The 17,085-nt window shown below is 46.6% G+C and overlaps 1 protein-coding gene across 16 annotated transcripts in view; it reads left to right on the top strand.

Moving 5' to 3' along the window:
- The window catches only part of SSBP2 (single stranded DNA binding protein 2), a 309,460-nt gene that overhangs the window by 110,689 nt on the left and 181,686 nt on the right, over nt 1-17,085 (top strand). For 13 of the 16 annotated variants that reach the window (XR_016220369.1, XR_016220368.1, XM_070056354.2 and 10 more), the window contains 2 exons: nt 1,671-1,732; nt 16,093-16,177. Coding sequence is in view for 9 of the 16 variants with exons in the window: in XM_089312935.1 (XP_089169061.1) it covers nt 1,671-1,732; nt 16,093-16,177 (147 nt within the window). In the remaining 7 variants the exon portion in view is untranslated. The remainder of the gene's footprint in view (nt 1-1,670; nt 1,733-16,092; nt 16,178-17,085) is intronic. The other 3 variants (XM_070056360.2, XM_089312936.1, XM_070056355.2) reach the window with 1 other exon arrangement.

Here is a 17,085-nt window from a genome sequence, read left to right as displayed (position 1 = left end):
GTCGCTCTGTGAAGGGATTTTCAGGTACTCACAGCAGCTGGATGGGATGGGTAAGTATAATTGGCACCAGTTTATAGAAGTTTGTGACACTGCGGATAGAAGATTTACATCACTTCAGCCAGCCCTGAATTACACAACCAGAATGCAGTCAAGCTGAAGTTTGTACCCATCCTTTGGTCAGTAAAAGGAGCACACTTCAGCATTATCGCTTTCTGAGGGGCTGAGGGGTAGCGGTACACACTCAGGATGCAGACACGCTACTTTAAAGCACACCCTGTGACATCTGCCCTCCCATGTCCATCGCAGCGCAGTCTACGAGAGCCAAGCCGTGGAATCAGCCTCCATGCCCATCAACTGATGGACAGATGCAGGATCCAGGGAAGACAGTGTGACGAGTGCCACTCAGCCTTAGACAGGAATGACTCCGTCATCTGTGAACACATGGGTGGAACCGGAAGACACTGCGTTCCGTGAAATAAGCCAAGCACAGAAAAACAGCCACCGTGTGATCTCACTCCCCTGTGGAGGCTAAAAAGTAGATCCCATGAAAGTTGAGAGCAGAATAAAGTAGAATAAAGGGGTTACCACAGGCTGGGGAGAATAGGGAGGAGAGAGGGAAGGGGAAAGGTTGGTTAACGAGTACTGAAATACAGCTAACTGGGAGAAAGAAGTCCTGCTTTTCTGTGGCACAGTAGGGGACCATGGGTAATGATAATACATTGCATGTTTCCAAAACGCTAGATGCAAGGATGTTGTTTCCACCACCAAGAAACAGTGAATGTTTGAGAGAATGGTATACTAAAACTTACCTGGTTTTGAACATTACACAGTGTATACGTGCATCTGAACATCACATAGTATCCCATATGTAGGTACAGTTTTCATGTGTAAATTAGAAAAAAAATGTTTAAACCACTTTAAGTCTTTCAACAGAATGTAATGTAGAAAATGGTTAGTTTTTTTTTTTTTTAAAAAAAGGCAAAAAGGAAACCCAGAGTTATGAAATCAATGATTGTCATACACAGTCCTTAAGTCTGGGGGCCCAATGGGAGGCAGTTGTTCCAAACTTTCAGGGAGAAACCTCGCAGAACTGAGTCCTGGATCTCTGAGGAGAGGGAGCTGCCTGCGGGGGCCCCTCCTGGTTCCACGATGCCATGGAGAGCCTGGCTTCAGGCCTTTGGGCAGGAGTTTGCCCCACAGGGTTGGTCTTGTGTCGGGCATGGAGACGCTGGCTCTGGTTGTCTGGGACAAGATGGAGTGGACCCAGCGGGTGGCCCTGGAGTGAGCAGTGGCTGCTTGGGTGGACCCCGCAGCTGGGAGTGGTCAGGCTGACCGCCCGTGTCCTTCTGGACCTAAAAGAAAGCCGTTTAACCAAGGACCATGCAGTAGACACATACCCAGCCTCAGCATCTCCAAGGACGCTGAAGCTGGATTTGGCGCTAAGCGGTGAGAGCTTAGCTGTGACTGGCACAGTGGAAAGCTCACTGGCTGGTCCAGTCCACACATCACTGTGTACAGTGAGTATTTGGAGGACTTGAATAAAGAATAATGTGAAAATGATGAAAAACTGAAATAATGCCGTAATGTTTTAGATGGAAAAATCATTGCTTTGTAATATGTATGGAAAAAAGTATTAGGAAAGTATTTAATATCTCTTTTATTCATTTTAGATAAGATGGGAAAAAAACATCACATTGGGGGAACCACCAGGATTCTTGCATTCTTGGTGGTGGTAAGTATCTTTTATTCTGTTTTTACTAGAATGATCATGTGTTCTAGTGGGCCTACTCTATGCCTGTTTATGACTTCATGCTTCCATTTTACTGTTTTTCATTTTCCACAGTTGTTTTCTGAAAGATAGGAGATAACAAATGAAACTCAAAACCAGCGTTCAGTGTTCTTTAACTTAAAGATAATGTTATTGAGTCAAGATGGAATTGGAACCAATATGTGGAATCCCCAACCCTTAAGTGTGATGTGGTGTCCGTTAGCTGGGCTGCCGTGACACAGTGCCGCCGAGGGGCTGGCCAAGCTGCAGGTGCTGACTGTCTCTCAGCCTGGGAGCTGGAGGCCCGTGGTGAAGGTCCCAACATGCCCAGTTTCTGGTGGGGGCTGTCTTCCTGGCTTGTGTGGAAGCAACCACCTTCTCGCAGTGTCCTACGTGGCTGGTGGGGAGGGAGAGGGAGAGAGCATGAGCTCTGTCTCTTCTTGGAAGAGCCCTGATCCCAGCCTGAGGCCCCCCTCCTCACAGCCTCATCTGCACCCCATCACCTCCTGCATGCTTCCCTCCGAACAGTTAGGGCTTCAGCACATGAATAGGGGGCAGGGATGTGGCTCCATCCTCAGCACATTTGTTTCCCATCTCCTGGTGATAAAAGAGGGTGGCCCTTGTCCCTGGCTCTCTGTGCCGCAGCTAGCTCTGAGAGTGCCTTCTGCCGAATGGGTTGTCAAGCCCTCGTCGGGCCAGACCCCTGTGCAGGCACGCGTAAACTTTGGTGTGCCGTTCCACTTCGCTCTTTGAACTCATAGGTCTCTTCTTGGCAAGGCTGGGAGCGGGAGGTAATAATTTGATGGACACTTCTTGAATGGGCCAGTCCTGTCCAGAATTAGAGCCCCTCCTCAAACAGAAGACTCCACGCACAAGATGGGACTAAATGATGACTGAGCAGGCGGTGACAGAAGTCTTGCTCGCTCTCCTGGGCTGGACGTGGGTGTTTGTGAGAAGCCACCGCCCGTTACGGTGCCCAGCAGATGTGTGATTACCCACAGGACTTCCTTTCCTGGAACACGTACCTTTCGCACCTCTGTATGTCTTCGTACATCTGTCTTCTGGTAGTAGTGTGTTTTGAAACTTGGCTCATTTACGTTGGGCATATTTCTCTATGCAAACCTTGTAAGGCTTATTTATTGCCTACCATTCACAAGTGCTTCCAGAGGGCCCTGGATGTGCCAGGCGCCGTGCCAGGTTCTGTGGACACATCAGGGAGTAAAACAGACACACCCCCTGCCTGCCTGCTGATGGCAGTTTCCTGGGAAAGACAAAGGTCCCAGGCAGAGAGAAAGCAGTGTTGATGGGGACACACAGAGACACCTGTGGGCAGGTGCCGGGCACATTCCATCTCGGGGAGCTGGCATCTGAGCCAAGGCCTAGGGGTTGTATAGGAGTTGGGTAGAGAGGTGTGGAGAGACAAGAGTGTCCTGCGTAGGTCACGGGCTGTGAAGGCCTTGCGACTGGAAGGCAGAGGCCATGGCCTGTCTGCAGTGTAGGCAGAGCTTCAGCGGGCTGCGCCTGGAGGTGGTGAGGTGGGCGGGCTGGTTAGTACCCCGGGAGCTTGAGTTTACTCCTGAAGAACACAGTGCGGCTTGGGTCTCAAGCTGGAGAGGCAGGGTGTCAGCCCCCCTGCCTGTGGCTCCCCACGGTTCTGTGGCCCAGGAAGTCCAGGGCAGAGAAGCAGGTGGAAGGCTCTTGCTGGATGGGGAAAGAGTGGTCACTGGACAGGAGTCCTCAGTGGCAGAGCTGAGGGCTGGGAGTCTAGAGGCCAGAGGCGGCAGGATCTGGGGCGAGCCCCTGTCCAGGGGCTCTGAGGTTGAAACGTGTGTCTTCCCCTCCTAAATGGGGAGGGGCAGCTGGCTCTTTGGGGCCCAGGTTCAGAAGGGAGGAGGAACATGACTGGCGTCCACCATGGCCGTCTAGGATTGAGCGAAAAGGCTGCTGATGGTTTCCACCAAGTGTGCCTCGCCGAGTGCTGGGCCGGCAAGCCCGTGTGTCCCAGCCGGAGGAGCGGCTGGGAGTCGGGAGGCAGGAAGTGGAGGACACGGTCAGTTCTTTCAGAAGCTCCTCCCAGGGGAGCACTGTGGATTCATGTTTAGAGTGTGAGGAGGGGCCGCCTGCAGGAGGCAGGGTGTGGGTCTCAGCACAGGTGGTGAGAGGTGAGAGGTGAGGGAACCCCCTTTACCAGAGCAGAAACAGCGAGGCTGTAGGTCTCGTGGGAAGAGATGGTTCTTACTGGAAGGGTCTGGTTTAGTCTCCAGGTGTGTGTGCGTGAGGTCTGAGCGTGCAGAGTAGTGTCAGAAGACATGTAGACGCCTGGAGCACTGACTGGGAGCACACGGAAGGATGAGGCAGCTTTGGAGCTTACGGGTTCACGGTAGCTCCTCATGCCCAGGAGTGTGACTTACGTGTTCACAGGAGTCCCAGCGTGTCCAGGTATGTGACTTACGTGTTCACAGGAGCCCCAGCGTGTCCAGGTGTGTGACTTACGTGTTCACAGGAGCCCCAGCGTGGCCAGGTGTGTGACTTACGTGTTCACAGGAGCCCCAGCGTGGCCAGGTGTGTGACTTACATGTTCACAGGAGCCCCACATGCTCACGTATGAGACTTAGGTGTTCACAGTAGCCCCACATATGCAGATATGAGACTTATGTGTTCACAATAGCCCCAGTGTGTCCAGGTATGTGACTTACATGTTCATTGTAGCTCTAGCGTGGCCAGGTATGTGACTTACATGTTCACAGTAGCCCCAGTGTGTCCAGGTATGTGACTTACATGTTTACAGTAGCCCCAGCATACCCAGGTGTGTGACTTCTGAGTCCGTGGTGGCCCTAGCCCTCCCAGGTATGTGACTTACGTGTTCACAGTAGCCCCAGCATACCCAGGTGTGTGATTTCTGAGTACGTGGTGGCCCTATAGCCCTCCCAGGTATGTGACTTACGTGTTCACAGTAGCCCCAGTTGTCCAGGTGTGTGACTTACGTGTTCACAGTAGCCCCAGTTGTCCAGGTATGTGACTTACGTGTTCACAGTAGTCCCAGCATGCCCAGGTATCCGACTTAAGTGTTTAGGTGGCCCCAGTGTGTCCAGGTATGTGACTTACGTGTTCACAGTAGCCCCAGCCTGCCCAGGTATGTGACTTAAGTGTTTAGGTGGCCCCAGCCTGCCCAGGTATGTGACTTTTCTGCAGCAGCAGTTCTTGGTCCACGTATGTGACTGGACAAGGTATGTGTTTTTTCATTTCTTCTATTCAGAGGCATTTCCTATCCGGTACCCTTTATACTCATTTCATAGCATCTTCTGCAAAAGAAAGCACAAAAAACTCTTGCAGTGCCATGCTTATCTTTTCCTCGGTACGTTATTTAGTGCCATCTTTTTACTGTGTGTCCTGAAAGCCCGCCTTTCCAGTCCTGTGGTGGCTGGAGCTGCCCTGGGTCAGCTGTGGTTGTGGATTTCCCTGTTTGTCTCACAAACACAAGGCAGGAACAGGTGTGTGCTTTACATTCCAGGTTGTTGCTGTGTTTGGGGCACGCCATCACTGATTGTTTTCCCATGGTTAAGACTGAGCTATAGTATGGTGTTAGGAAAGTGTGGTTTTTTTTTTTTTTTTTTTTTTTTTTTTTTTTTTTTTTTTACCAGGCAGAGTTAGACAGTGAGAGAGAGACAGGGAGAGAGCGTTATAGACAGTGAGAGAGAAAGGTCTTCCTTCCGTTGGTTCACTCCCGTAATGGCCGCCACAGCTGGTGCTGCGCTGATCCGAAGGCAGGAGCTGGGTACTTCCTCCCAGTCTCCCATGCGGGTGCAGAGACCCAAGCACTTGGGCTATCCTCTGCTGCCCTCCTGGGCCACAGCAGAGAACTGGACTGGAAGAGGAGCAACTGGGACTAGTACCCGGCACCCAATCTGGGACTAGAACCCGGCTTACTAGGCTAATCCTCCGCCTTGCGGCGCCAGCACACCGGGTTCTAGTCCCGGTCGGGGCGCCGGATTCTGTCCCGGTTGCCCCTCTTCCAGGCCAGCTCTCTGCTGTGGCCCGGGAGTGCAGTGGAGGATGGCCCAAGTGCTTGGGCCCTGCACCCCATGGGAGACCAGGAGAAGCACCTGGCTCCTGGCTCCTGTCTTCGAATCAGCGCGGTGTGCCGGCTGCGGCGGCCACTGGAGGGTGAACCAATGGCAAAGGAAGACCTTTCTCTCTGTCTCTCTCTCTCACTGTCCACTCTGCCTGTCAATAAATAAATAAATAAATAAAAAATCAATTTACATCAATTTTAAAGTCATGATGTCCTCTGAGAACTGCTGAAAGCTATGTATCCTTCTTCCAGAAAGATCTCAGCTTTCTTGAGCATTGTATGTAGCGAAGCCATCGTCAACAACGTTAAATCCTGCAGATGCCTCACCTTGTAACCTTAGCTTTTTAGAACCAGGCTTCGTAATCTGCCCTAGGTTAGGGACTCAGGAGCATAATAATGGTTGCCTTAAAAATAAATTATTTGAGAGACACTGAAAGAGAGAGGGAGACAAGGAGAAAGGAAAGCTCCCAGCTCCTGGTTCCCTCTGCAGCAGTGAGGGTGGGGTCACGCCAAAACTGGGGGCCTAGAACGTACTCTCGGTCTCCCACGTGAGTGACAGGGAACCAAGTGCTTGAGCCATCACCTGCTGCCTCCCAGGATGCGAATTAGTACGAAGCTGGAACTGGAAGTGCAGCCATCCCTCCAGCCCAGGTACTCTGATACAGGATGAGGGTGTCCGGGGGGGGTCAATCATTGTGCCCATTGCCCACCCCCCGAGACGGCCTTTCCATGTTGCCCAGGAAAGCTGTGGGAGCTCCAGGTGACTGGCATCATGCGTGCTGTCTCAGGCTCACTGCTTGCTCATTTGGTCAAATGAGGGCTCCTGGTGGAATTTTATGACTTCTCATTTCAAGTTGTTTTTTTTTTTTTAACTTATTTATTTAAAAGGTAGAGTGATGGGGTGGGGGCTGGGGGAGAGCTTCCACCCACTGGTTCACTCCCAAATGCCGACAGCCAGGGTTAGGTCAGGCCTAGGCAGGCACTCCATCGGGGCTTGCACACGGGCGGCAGGCATTCAGGCACTTGAGTCATTGCCTGCTGCTTCCAGGTGCGGCAGCAGGAGCCTGGGTCAGAAGTAGAGTAGCCAGAACTCAGACTGGGACTCTTGATTCAGCATGTGGGCGTCCTAAGAGGGGGCTTTAACTCACTGCGCTTCAGTTCCCACTTCTCAGTAGGGTTTTTTAATGAACTGTCCCATTGTCCAAGCCTCTTCACTGAGGATTTACAGAGCTCAACACTGTGCTGCCCATAAGGAAGTCAGAAGTAGGAGACAGAAGCCCTTAGCAGTAGCTGTGGCAGAGGCATGTGCTGGTTACAAACGGCAGCTCTGGGAAAGACTTAGGTCAGTTTGGGGAAGTTGGAGAAGGCCCCGTGCAGGACAGTGGAGCTGAACTGAGCTGCAAGCTGAGTGAAGGAAGGGTACCTGGGGGTGGAGCGCCAGGCGTCTGTAGGGCCTTGTTAGGGATAATAGAATGTAGGGCTAGAGGCAGAGACGGGGGCCAGAGTACAAAGTCATGGGATACATTAGAGACGTTTGGGCTATACCAGCAGCGTGGGATACGTCAGAGACGTTTGGGCTATACCAGCAGCCCAAGCTGTGACATGATTAGATCTGTGCTTTTGGATGTTTGGCATTTAGACAGGTGCATAAAGAGACTGAGAACAGAGGCAGAGACTGGTTCATAGGGTGCTGGTAGTCCTGTGGAAGAGGGGACAGGGGAGGCCCCTGGTGGCAGCGTGTGGGAGAGTTTGGAGGTGAATGAAACCCCTCAGGTTTGAGTGATGGAGTGGATGGTGATGCCGATGATACAGTGAAAGAACACAGAGAGCAACAGAGCAGGTTCCACGTTCGGGTGCCTGGGTGGTGTTCAGATAAACTGCCCTGAGCAAAGTCAGAGCGTGGGGCCTGTAGCTGTCACATAGCACCTGTCCCCCGGGGTTTATGGGCAGGGGCGGCGAGGTGTGTTCGCAGTGGAGCTGCCCCATGTAACCCGAAAAAGCAGGACCTGGGTTGGAGCGCTGGAGTGAAACCAACCTTTAAACATGGACGGATAAGAAGAGCTGCCCAGAAAAGTAGAGGGAGAAGGAGAGGAGTAAGCAGGCAAGAACTAGGAAAGAAAGCATCCAGCCATCTCCCTGAGTCGGAGGTGGCTGGGCTGCAGCCCGGTGGTGGGCGTGGTGGAGCTGGCCAGGGACGGCGCCGCTGTTCCAGCTCCTGGGCTGCTGTAGGTGTTGGCGTGGTCGAGGGCATGTGTGGACATCTCGGCCGTGACACTGAACAGGCTCTGATGGTCCGTTTTAAAAGCAGAACAGGTAGGCGAGGCCTTGGTGGGAGGGTTGGGAGAGGGTTGCAGAGGGCAGGGAGCAGGCAGAGTGCAGAGCAGGAGGAGTGCCCTTGGGAGGAGGGGGCTTCCTGCCCTCGGGCGCGATGGAGGGAAGTGTGTGGGTTTGCTCTGGGAGCCCTTTCCCCTGGTTTCTGCTGGGATTTCCCTAATCACTTGTTTTTTTCTTTCCCGGTTTGCACCAGGCACAGCGCTGTAGACTTTCCCATGCTTTTGTGTATTACCTCAACCTGGATCACATCCCCTTTGAAAGCTCACTTCCTGTTTGTTCTCTTTACTAAATGTTCCCAACTCTTCTGTTTATTTCAGAAATAAAATGTCAAGAAAGTTGAGTCTGTCCTTTTCAACTTGGGCGGTTTCAAACTACAGGCTTTTAAAAACTTCCCATTTCAGGTTTTAATTGCAGAAACTATTCTGTGTTTTTATTTAATAGCATAAAAACACGAAACACCTTTTAAAGTAACTTTGGGCCCAGGTATTTACATTTTAAAATAAATATATGTGACATTGCCAAAAAAAAAAGAATACATAATTTGTCATGAGAATTTGATTTCTTCATTTGGCAGTTGGAAGTTAAATCTTGTAATATAGTAACAGTAACACTAGAGTCCTGTGGGTGGTTCAGGATAAAATTCAAGAATAACCAGATATCCCCAGGAAAGCAGTAGCAATGAAGTTAGTCACTTGGCTTATTAGAATGATACAATATTTATAATTGGCTGAGTGGTTATCAGTATTCTTGTATGTTTTGCCTGCGATGGGCATTTCAGGATAGATTATTGATTTGCCTTGAGTTACACTAGGAATCCATCTTATAAAACAGTGTACATGACAGCTAAGATATGGGCAAGGTGAGAAGGAGAGAAAGGAGCCAGCAAGAGAGAAAGCAAGGAACAGAGGGTCTTAGGTCATGGAGAGAAAACGCTGTCTCACCTGAGACAGGAAGAAAGGAGTGTGGAACACAGAGGACAGTTCGGTGAGGAGAAGACTTTGTGGAAACTGATGGAATCTTCCATTAAATGCAGACAATTAGACCTGCAAGTGAGGCCAGTTTCACCCAGTTAATAAGAAAACTGTTTTTTTGTTTGTTTGTTTGTTTTCCCAGCTGTACTAGCCAAGTAGGAGCTTAAAAGTACCTTTCACTTCATTTTAAAAGTACTGTGGCATGTATCATTTGTTTATATATCTACAAAATCCTGTGAAATATATAAGATTTTTTTTCTCTCTTTGTATGTTAAGAAATTGAGGAACCAAACGATTTGATCAAAGTCAAATTTAGACATAGGATGGAAGTTTCCAGAATTATATTCAGTGCTATCCCAATAGCAGGTAATATTTCTTACAGAGCTGAGTTCAGTAGCTCACTAATGTTAATACGACATCAGTTACACTTTTTGTTTCCTTTTTAAAGACATTGATTTATTTATTTGAAAGAGTTAGAAACAGAGATCTTCCATCTGCTGGTTTACTCCCTAGATGGTCGCAATGACCAGGCCTAGAATAAGCTGAAGCCAGGAGCTGGGAGCTTCATCCAGAGCTCCCACACAGGTGCAGGGGCCCAAGCACTGGGGCCATCTTCTACTGCTTTCCCAGGTGCATTGGCAAGGAGCTGGATCAGACGTGGAGTAGCAGGGACCTGAACTGGCACCCATATGGGATGCCGGCGTCATAGGTGACAGCCGCACCTGGCTGCAGGTAAACTTTGTTTTTGAGTGTTGTGACTGGCAGACTCCAGGCAGTATAGATAATGGGTCTCAGCCTGTACTGAGGCTTCCATGTCACTGGCAGCTGCTTGTCAGGACGCTTGGGAACCGTGCTGGAGGATGGAGGTCAAAGGTCGGATGCCAGAGTGCTTGCTGTGTGGTTGGGGACAGGTGTCTCCACTCCCTCCTGACTGGCTGATGCTGCTCTTCATCAGAATTAGAAGTCAGAAGACAGGAACTCTTAATAACATGCTCACATTAGGAGCAAAGTAGTGAATAATTAAGAAGTTTAAGCCTAGTTCTACCACTGAAGTGTATAAACTTAACAAATTATTTATTTGACTTCTCTAAGCCTCAATTCCCTCATCCACAAAATGGAGATAATAGTGGGGAGAATTAAATGCTCTTATATGATGTTTGAATTTAGTACATACTGAATCAATGCTGATTTTAAAAAAAGGATTGTTGATCTGTTTATTTGAAAGGCAAAATGACAGAAAGAGTGAGACACGAGAGATCTTTGCTCCACTGCTTCACTCTCAAATGGCTGCAGCAGCCAGGGCTGGTGGAGGCCAGGAGCCAGGTAGCCCTATCAAGGTCTCCTGCATGGGTGGCAGGGCTCAAGTATGTGGGCCATCGTCTGCTGCCTTCCCAGGAGCATTAGCAGGGAGCTGGGTCTGAAGCAGAGTAGCCGGGACTCAGACAGCACTGAGGTACTAGTTACTGGTGTTGCAGGCAACAACTTCACCCACCGTGCCACAGCACTGGCCCCAGCGTTGACTTTGGAGCAATATTTAATAATTGTGTTTCGGCTGGCGCCGCAGTTCAACAGGCTAATCCTCCGCCTGCGGCGCTGGCACCCTGGGTTCTAGTCCCAGTTGGGGCGCCAGATTCTGTCCCAGTTGCTCCTCTTCCAGTCTAACTTTCTGCTGTGGCCTGGGAAGGCAGTGGAGGATGGGCCCTGCACCTGCATGGGAGACCAGGAGGAAACACCTGGCTCGTGGCTTCGGATCAGCGCAGTGCAACACGCTGGCCGTAGCGGGCGGCCACTTGCGGGGTGAACCAACGGAAAAAGGAAGACCTTTCTCTCTGTCTCTCTCTCTCTCTCTCACTGTCTAACTCTGCCTGTCCAAAAAAAAAAAAAAAAAAAAAAAAAAAGTTGTGTTTCAAAAGTAGCGATGGGCAATAATACAGTCCTGGGAAGAGCAGGCGCTTGTCCTTGTTGTAGAAAACCATCCTTGGCCTTGTGACTGAGTCATTTTCTTCAGTTGGGATTAGGAATAGCTAGCATTCCTTGATACATGTTTGGACCAAAGAGAAATTATTTTCTTGCCAATTAAAAATGGAACTTGGGGCTGGTGCTGTGGCATAGTGGATAAAGCTGCCTCCTGCAGTGCTGGCATCCCATATGGGCGCTGGTTTGAGTCCCAGCTGCTCCACTTTCTATCCGGCTCTCTGCTCTGGCCTGGGAAAGCAGCAGAAGATGGCCCAAGTCCTTGGGCCCCTGTACCCACGTGGGAGACCCGGAAGAAGCTCCTGGCTCCTGGCTACAGATTGGCGCAGCTCCAGCCATCGCAGGCATTTGGGGAATGAACCAGCTGATGGAAGACCTCTCTCTCTCTCTCTCTCTCTCTTCCCCTCTCTCTCCCTCTTTCCCTCTCTCCCTCTCTCTCCCTCTTTCCCTCTCTCCCTCTCTCCCTCTACTTCTCTCCCTGTGTAACTCTTTCAAATAAATAAATTTTTTTAAAAAGAATGGAACTTAATAATAATATGGCTTGTTTCTCATAAATAATTTCCACAGGATTTTATTTGGTTTTGTCTTTGAGCATTTATTTGCAGACTGTCTTCCTCCTGGCCAGAGGCTAAGGTTATGTGACTGTCAGCATCCTGTCTCCTTGGGGGGTGTGGTGTGTTTATTCACTTGCAGACTTTTCTGACAGCCACTTTGCTCTCTGTGTTCCCCTGAGACATTTTTAACAGCTCTCAGCTACATCATTTCCACTCACGTCATAGGAATAGAAAGAGAAACAGTGTTTGAGTGAGAAACTTCAACATAGGAATGTCATGTTTTACCTTGATTTATCCAGGGAAAATTTTAAAAATAAATGATGCCAAGACTGAAGACCGTAATACTTTGTAAGTCTTGGTTCTCTGTTTAGTTTTGGCGTCTTCCTTTGTAAAATAACGATTTTCTCATTTGCTTCTGCTTAGGAATAAAGAGGCTTTTAATTCTAAAACATCCATGAGGTTGCAGCACTGTATTTCAGGGATGGTATCTTGATTTCAGATCTAATAGACGTAGGAATTAGAAGACTCAGGAAGCTCCCTGGCCACCAGGACCTCAGGTGTGTTTGGGGTCCTGAGTTTACTGTGTTCGGCCCTCCCGGAGTCATGGACCCCACTGAGTAGGTCATCAGAACAGAACAGCAGTAAAGACCCCTCAGATAACTTCTAACATTAGCACAATAAGATAACTGGGGTTGATGGCCGCTAATTGGATATTGCAAAATAGCTAGCAGAGATTTTGAATGTACCGAACACAAAGAAGCAATAAATGTTTAAGGTGACAGACATGATGGATATGCTACTTTACTGATCTGATCACTACACATTGTGTTGAAATGTCACATTGTTCCCCATAAATAGCTACAACTATTATGTTTAATTAAAATAAGATGTATATTTAGAAATACAGTGATCTAAAGAAACATTGCCATGAGCCTTACCTATGAAAAAGCCCAATTCTTCCTCCAGAAAATAAATCCATGTTTTTGATGGATAATTGTCATGTAATCATTTACCAAGAGTGTTTGTAGCATTTTAGTGACATTTGAGATGGAACTGCATTTAGGTGAGTTAGTCAATTGAGCAGATTTCAGTTCAACTCAGCACTGATTGGCTGTCACATTTGTGCAATGGATTATATATATCCTTTGCTTGGGCAGTGTATGACACAGCATATTATACAGACTATGCATTTAATGTATGTTTGAAATATTACTAAAAGAAAATAATTTTTAATCATCAAGATTCTTAAAAGTTTTCTAGCTTTTTTAAAATTTTTTTAGAAAACTTTTATTTAATAAATATAAATTTTGAAAATACAACTTTTGGATTGTAGCGGTTTTTCCCCCCATAACCACCCTCCCACCCGCAAACCATCTCATCTCCTACTCCCTCTCCCGTCCCATTCTTTATTAAGATTCATTTTTAATTATCATTATATACAAAAGATCAACATAATATATACTAAGATTTCAACAGTTTGTACCCACACACACACACACACACAGTATAAAGTATTGTTTGAAGACTGGTTTTACTGTTAATTCTCATAGTACAACACGTTAAGGACAGAGATCCTACATGGGGAGCAGGTACACAGTGACTCCCATTGTTGATTTAACAATTGACACTCTTATTTATGACGTCAGTAACACCCCGGGCTATTGTCATGAGCTGCCAAGACTATGGAAGCCTCTTGAGTCCACAAACTCCGACATCATTTAGAAAGGGTCATAATGAAAGTGGAAGTTCTCTCCTCCCTTCAGAGAAAGGTACCTCCTTCTTTGATGACCCGTTCTTTCCACTGGTGTCTCTCACAGAAAATGACCTAAATGAAAGAAGTCTTCTAGTTTTAAGCTCATTGTCTTCAGACACAGTACAGACTGTATGGCTCGTATTACTAGGGCAAAACATGATTGAACTTTCTAGAAAAGACAAAGTTTTGAAATGTCTTTTCCACTTGTGATGCTTAAAGGTAAGAAAGAACAAGTATATATAGGTATGTATGCTTATAAAATGAATGAAGCGAATTAAAACATGAGTATCATGACCCTAAACTAAATTTATCCACATTAAATTTTTAATAAATTTTATACTTTAAGTTTTATAACATATACCAGTGTTAGATTATCATATACTTCATTATGAAATTCTCTTGAGAAATAGGATTTTTTAAAATTGACGGTTTACTCAATTTTTGGGAGTATTCTTTAAAGTGTTCTTCTGAGAGCGTAACTTTCTGTTGGCCTTCTTAGCTGTGGGAGCTGAGAGGTGGTGGTGTAGATTATGAATGCCCAGACAAGCATGCACACTTGTCTGAGCCACTTAAAGACGGGACCCAGAACATAGCTTGCTCTGGTGGATGTTTTCAAAGGATCTCTCTCCTTACTGTTTTCAAGGAGATTGTATCTGGCTAATACAGAATTCCCAGAAACAGCACATACAAACCAATCCCATGTACTTTAGCAATCTGCTTATTATCTCTGAGCTTGATCTTGTAAACTTTTGACTTCCCACTGAGTCCAAAAGTCAAACTTAAAAATAGAACAATGTTAATATCCTCAGATAAATATTTGATTTAATTATAGAAGTGTAGATAACCCTTTGTAATATTTGTTTGATAATATTTAGGGCATGTACAATGAAAATAATAAATTATTGCCCCCAGTTCATTGAGCAAAACCACCTTTTAAAAGTAGCATATTAGAATAGTTTTTAGGAGTGGTCTTAGTTGTAGCTACTAGGATATTAGAGAACAAGTTGATATTGAGATGTTTCTCATAATGTTGTATGTGATATTCCGTGATTAAACCAAATGATATAAAGGCCACAGCGTGAAATTTTATTTTGTGAGAGTCTCGAAGCTCCTTAAGAAGAAGAAAATAAGATGAATTAGCGTTCAACAACTCAGCACCCTCGGGAGCTGCATCCTCGGGCTCCTGCAGGCTTTCAGTTTTTCTCCTGCAGGGCTCTGGGGAAGCCGGGTGCAGCGTCCATTGCTTTCACTCTCCTAAAACACGTTGAAATTCACTTAAATTATTTTCTGCTCTATTATCTTCTTTGTATTTCTTGCTTGTTTTGGGAGTTTAATAGGCAGGGAAGGACTGGGTTTCCCTTCCATTTGATAGGAGAGGACGTAAGTAAGGGACTGAAGTTAATGGCAGCACTCAGCCGTCCAAGGTTCTCCTCTCCAAGGGTGATCCTCTGTTCCTGCGTTACTTGTGAATTTACTTTGTGTTGTGTTTTCTCCTAGCTGAGGGGAGGGAGACCAAACTGAAAGGGCTTTGAAAGTCAAAGCAGAAGTCCATGTTCCATTTACCGACTGTATTGTGGTGTTGCTACCTGTGCTCTCACCACAGTGGCTTGCCTTAAAAATGTACGTGCCTTTTAAGCTTTTATGCAAAGGAATTTCAGTGTTGGTGATAGTAGTAACAATGTGCTTGCTGTGTGGGAGACCCTGTGCTGAGGTAATTTTTCTGAAAAGCCCCATTGTATACGGGAGGAGATTGTGTTTCTGTTTAGGTTAAGCAGCTTGCTCCAGGACTCCCCAGCTAGTGACAACAGGGATGGGTGCTTTCTCCCGCGTGCCTCCCAGCTGTGCTGCTACCTCCTTAGCTTAGCCAGCTTCCACTTCTACAGAACTGGAAAAGCAGAATACAAAATCACTCTGGCATGCATTCTGATTGCCTGTATTTGTAGCCAACACCTTCAGGTATTTGCTTTCCTGATTCTTTAATTCCTAGCTCGTGCTCACTGGGAATCTGATAAATGACAGGATGGCCAGAGCTCTGTTTTGTAAGAAGTGGTAAAATTTTTTTTTTTTTACCCAACCAGTTCACTTTGCTTTAGCTTCTTAAGTCTCTTCAATAGGAGAGAAAAGAGAAGAGTTAGAGTGGCTTCTCTTATTTTCAAGATTACTAATCCATGTGGGTAATTGTGGGAGGAAATTATGAGAAAATAGAACTGTTTGGCCAATGTAACTGAATGGTTAGGGTATTGCTGTACAAGTTGGACATCAAAACTATCTTGAAGAAATTAATGAACCACTTTATTCTTTAATTAATTAGAATATTATGCTCTTTCTATTCTTCATGGAAAAATTGTACAAATACTGTAATTACTTCATTCATGTGTTGTAAGTTATATAAACAGCCAATTATAAAAATGACAAATGTTAAGTTGTTTTTTAGATTATTTCATCCTTTTGGAAAAATCTTATTTAGCATTTCTGAACGATAGCTAGAGGGTACCAGATAATTGCTTCAAGAGCCTTGCCTGAATGTAAATCTTACAAAGACAGACTTGTGCTGAAGGAGACAATTCTGTATGAAGAATAACACACGCCTCCTGCTTTAGGAATCGTGATTGCTCGCATTGGTGTTACGTGATTGTCTTACTGCTCCCATCATTACTTTCTTTTAGTGTGTTCTGGGATCTCTACTGTGCAGCCCCAGAGAGGCGGGAAACATGCGAGCATTCAAGCGAAGCGAAAGCCTTCCATGATTATGTAAGTGACCATGATCTCACACCGTCACATCAGCACTGTTCTTTTCAACTGTAGCTCCTGGGGTGCGGTTTGGGTTACCCAGTCTTCTGTTTGGGTCCTTAAGATACTGGTTTTCCTGTCCTCTTAAAAAGGAGGCTCTTCACTTCAAAAGTGAAATACACGGGTGCATTTGAGGTTTGCTGAAACTTAGGATAGAGTAGACCTAACTTCAGGCTATTAAAGATATTTCTTATTTTTAAGCACTTCTGATCTGTGATATTTCAGATGTATGGAATTTAAATAGAATTTTTTTTCTCCAAAAAGATTCATGGTAAGATTTTTTTCTGTAAACAATAAACTCTTTTTGTAAATAAGATTTTAAAAATATATATGGAAATATTCTGTTCTCTTTTTGCAGCTTTTGGTTTTATGTCATAAGACGAAATATGTCCACTGAATTCAGTTCCTTAGATGAATTCATTGTTGATTAAAGGAAATACCAATCAGAGCAGAAATTTCTGTGCACAAGTAAAAGTGTGTTTTTCTTTCTCTGTCCTTTGCCTGAGCAGTTTTAACAAGGATGACAAATCTGCTCTTAGAGAACTGGGAGAATCAGAATGTAATGGGAAAAAAAGTGAGGGTAGCAGAAACAAGGGAGAATTCTTCAGAGGAAACTGGCCTGTGAGAATGAGGAGATGGTGCCGGGAGACTGTTTGCCAGGCCTGACTGTAAAGAGGACAGACTGAGGTCGGGCTGGAGGACACCCAGTTGCTTCAGTGGGAAGTGGGGTTGGGGCTGGGACCCAAGGCAGCAGCTTCTAGTGGAGTGCTTTGACAGAGCGCTGCCTTCCTGCTGGGCAGAGAGAGCCCCTGCTGTACAGGACCCTCGACTGGAACAGGGCTCACCTCCTAGAGGAGCCCTTCTGTACA

The sequence above is a fragment of the Oryctolagus cuniculus genome, chromosome 14 (genome assembly GCF_051225735.1).
Source record: "Oryctolagus cuniculus isolate XC-2025 breed Fujian yellow rabbit chromosome 14, ASM5122573v1, whole genome shotgun sequence".
NCBI lineage: Eukaryota > Metazoa > Chordata > Mammalia > Lagomorpha > Leporidae > Oryctolagus > Oryctolagus cuniculus.
The sequence above is the reverse complement of the archived record's forward strand: the minus strand, read 5'-3'. Positions and strand labels throughout refer to the sequence as shown.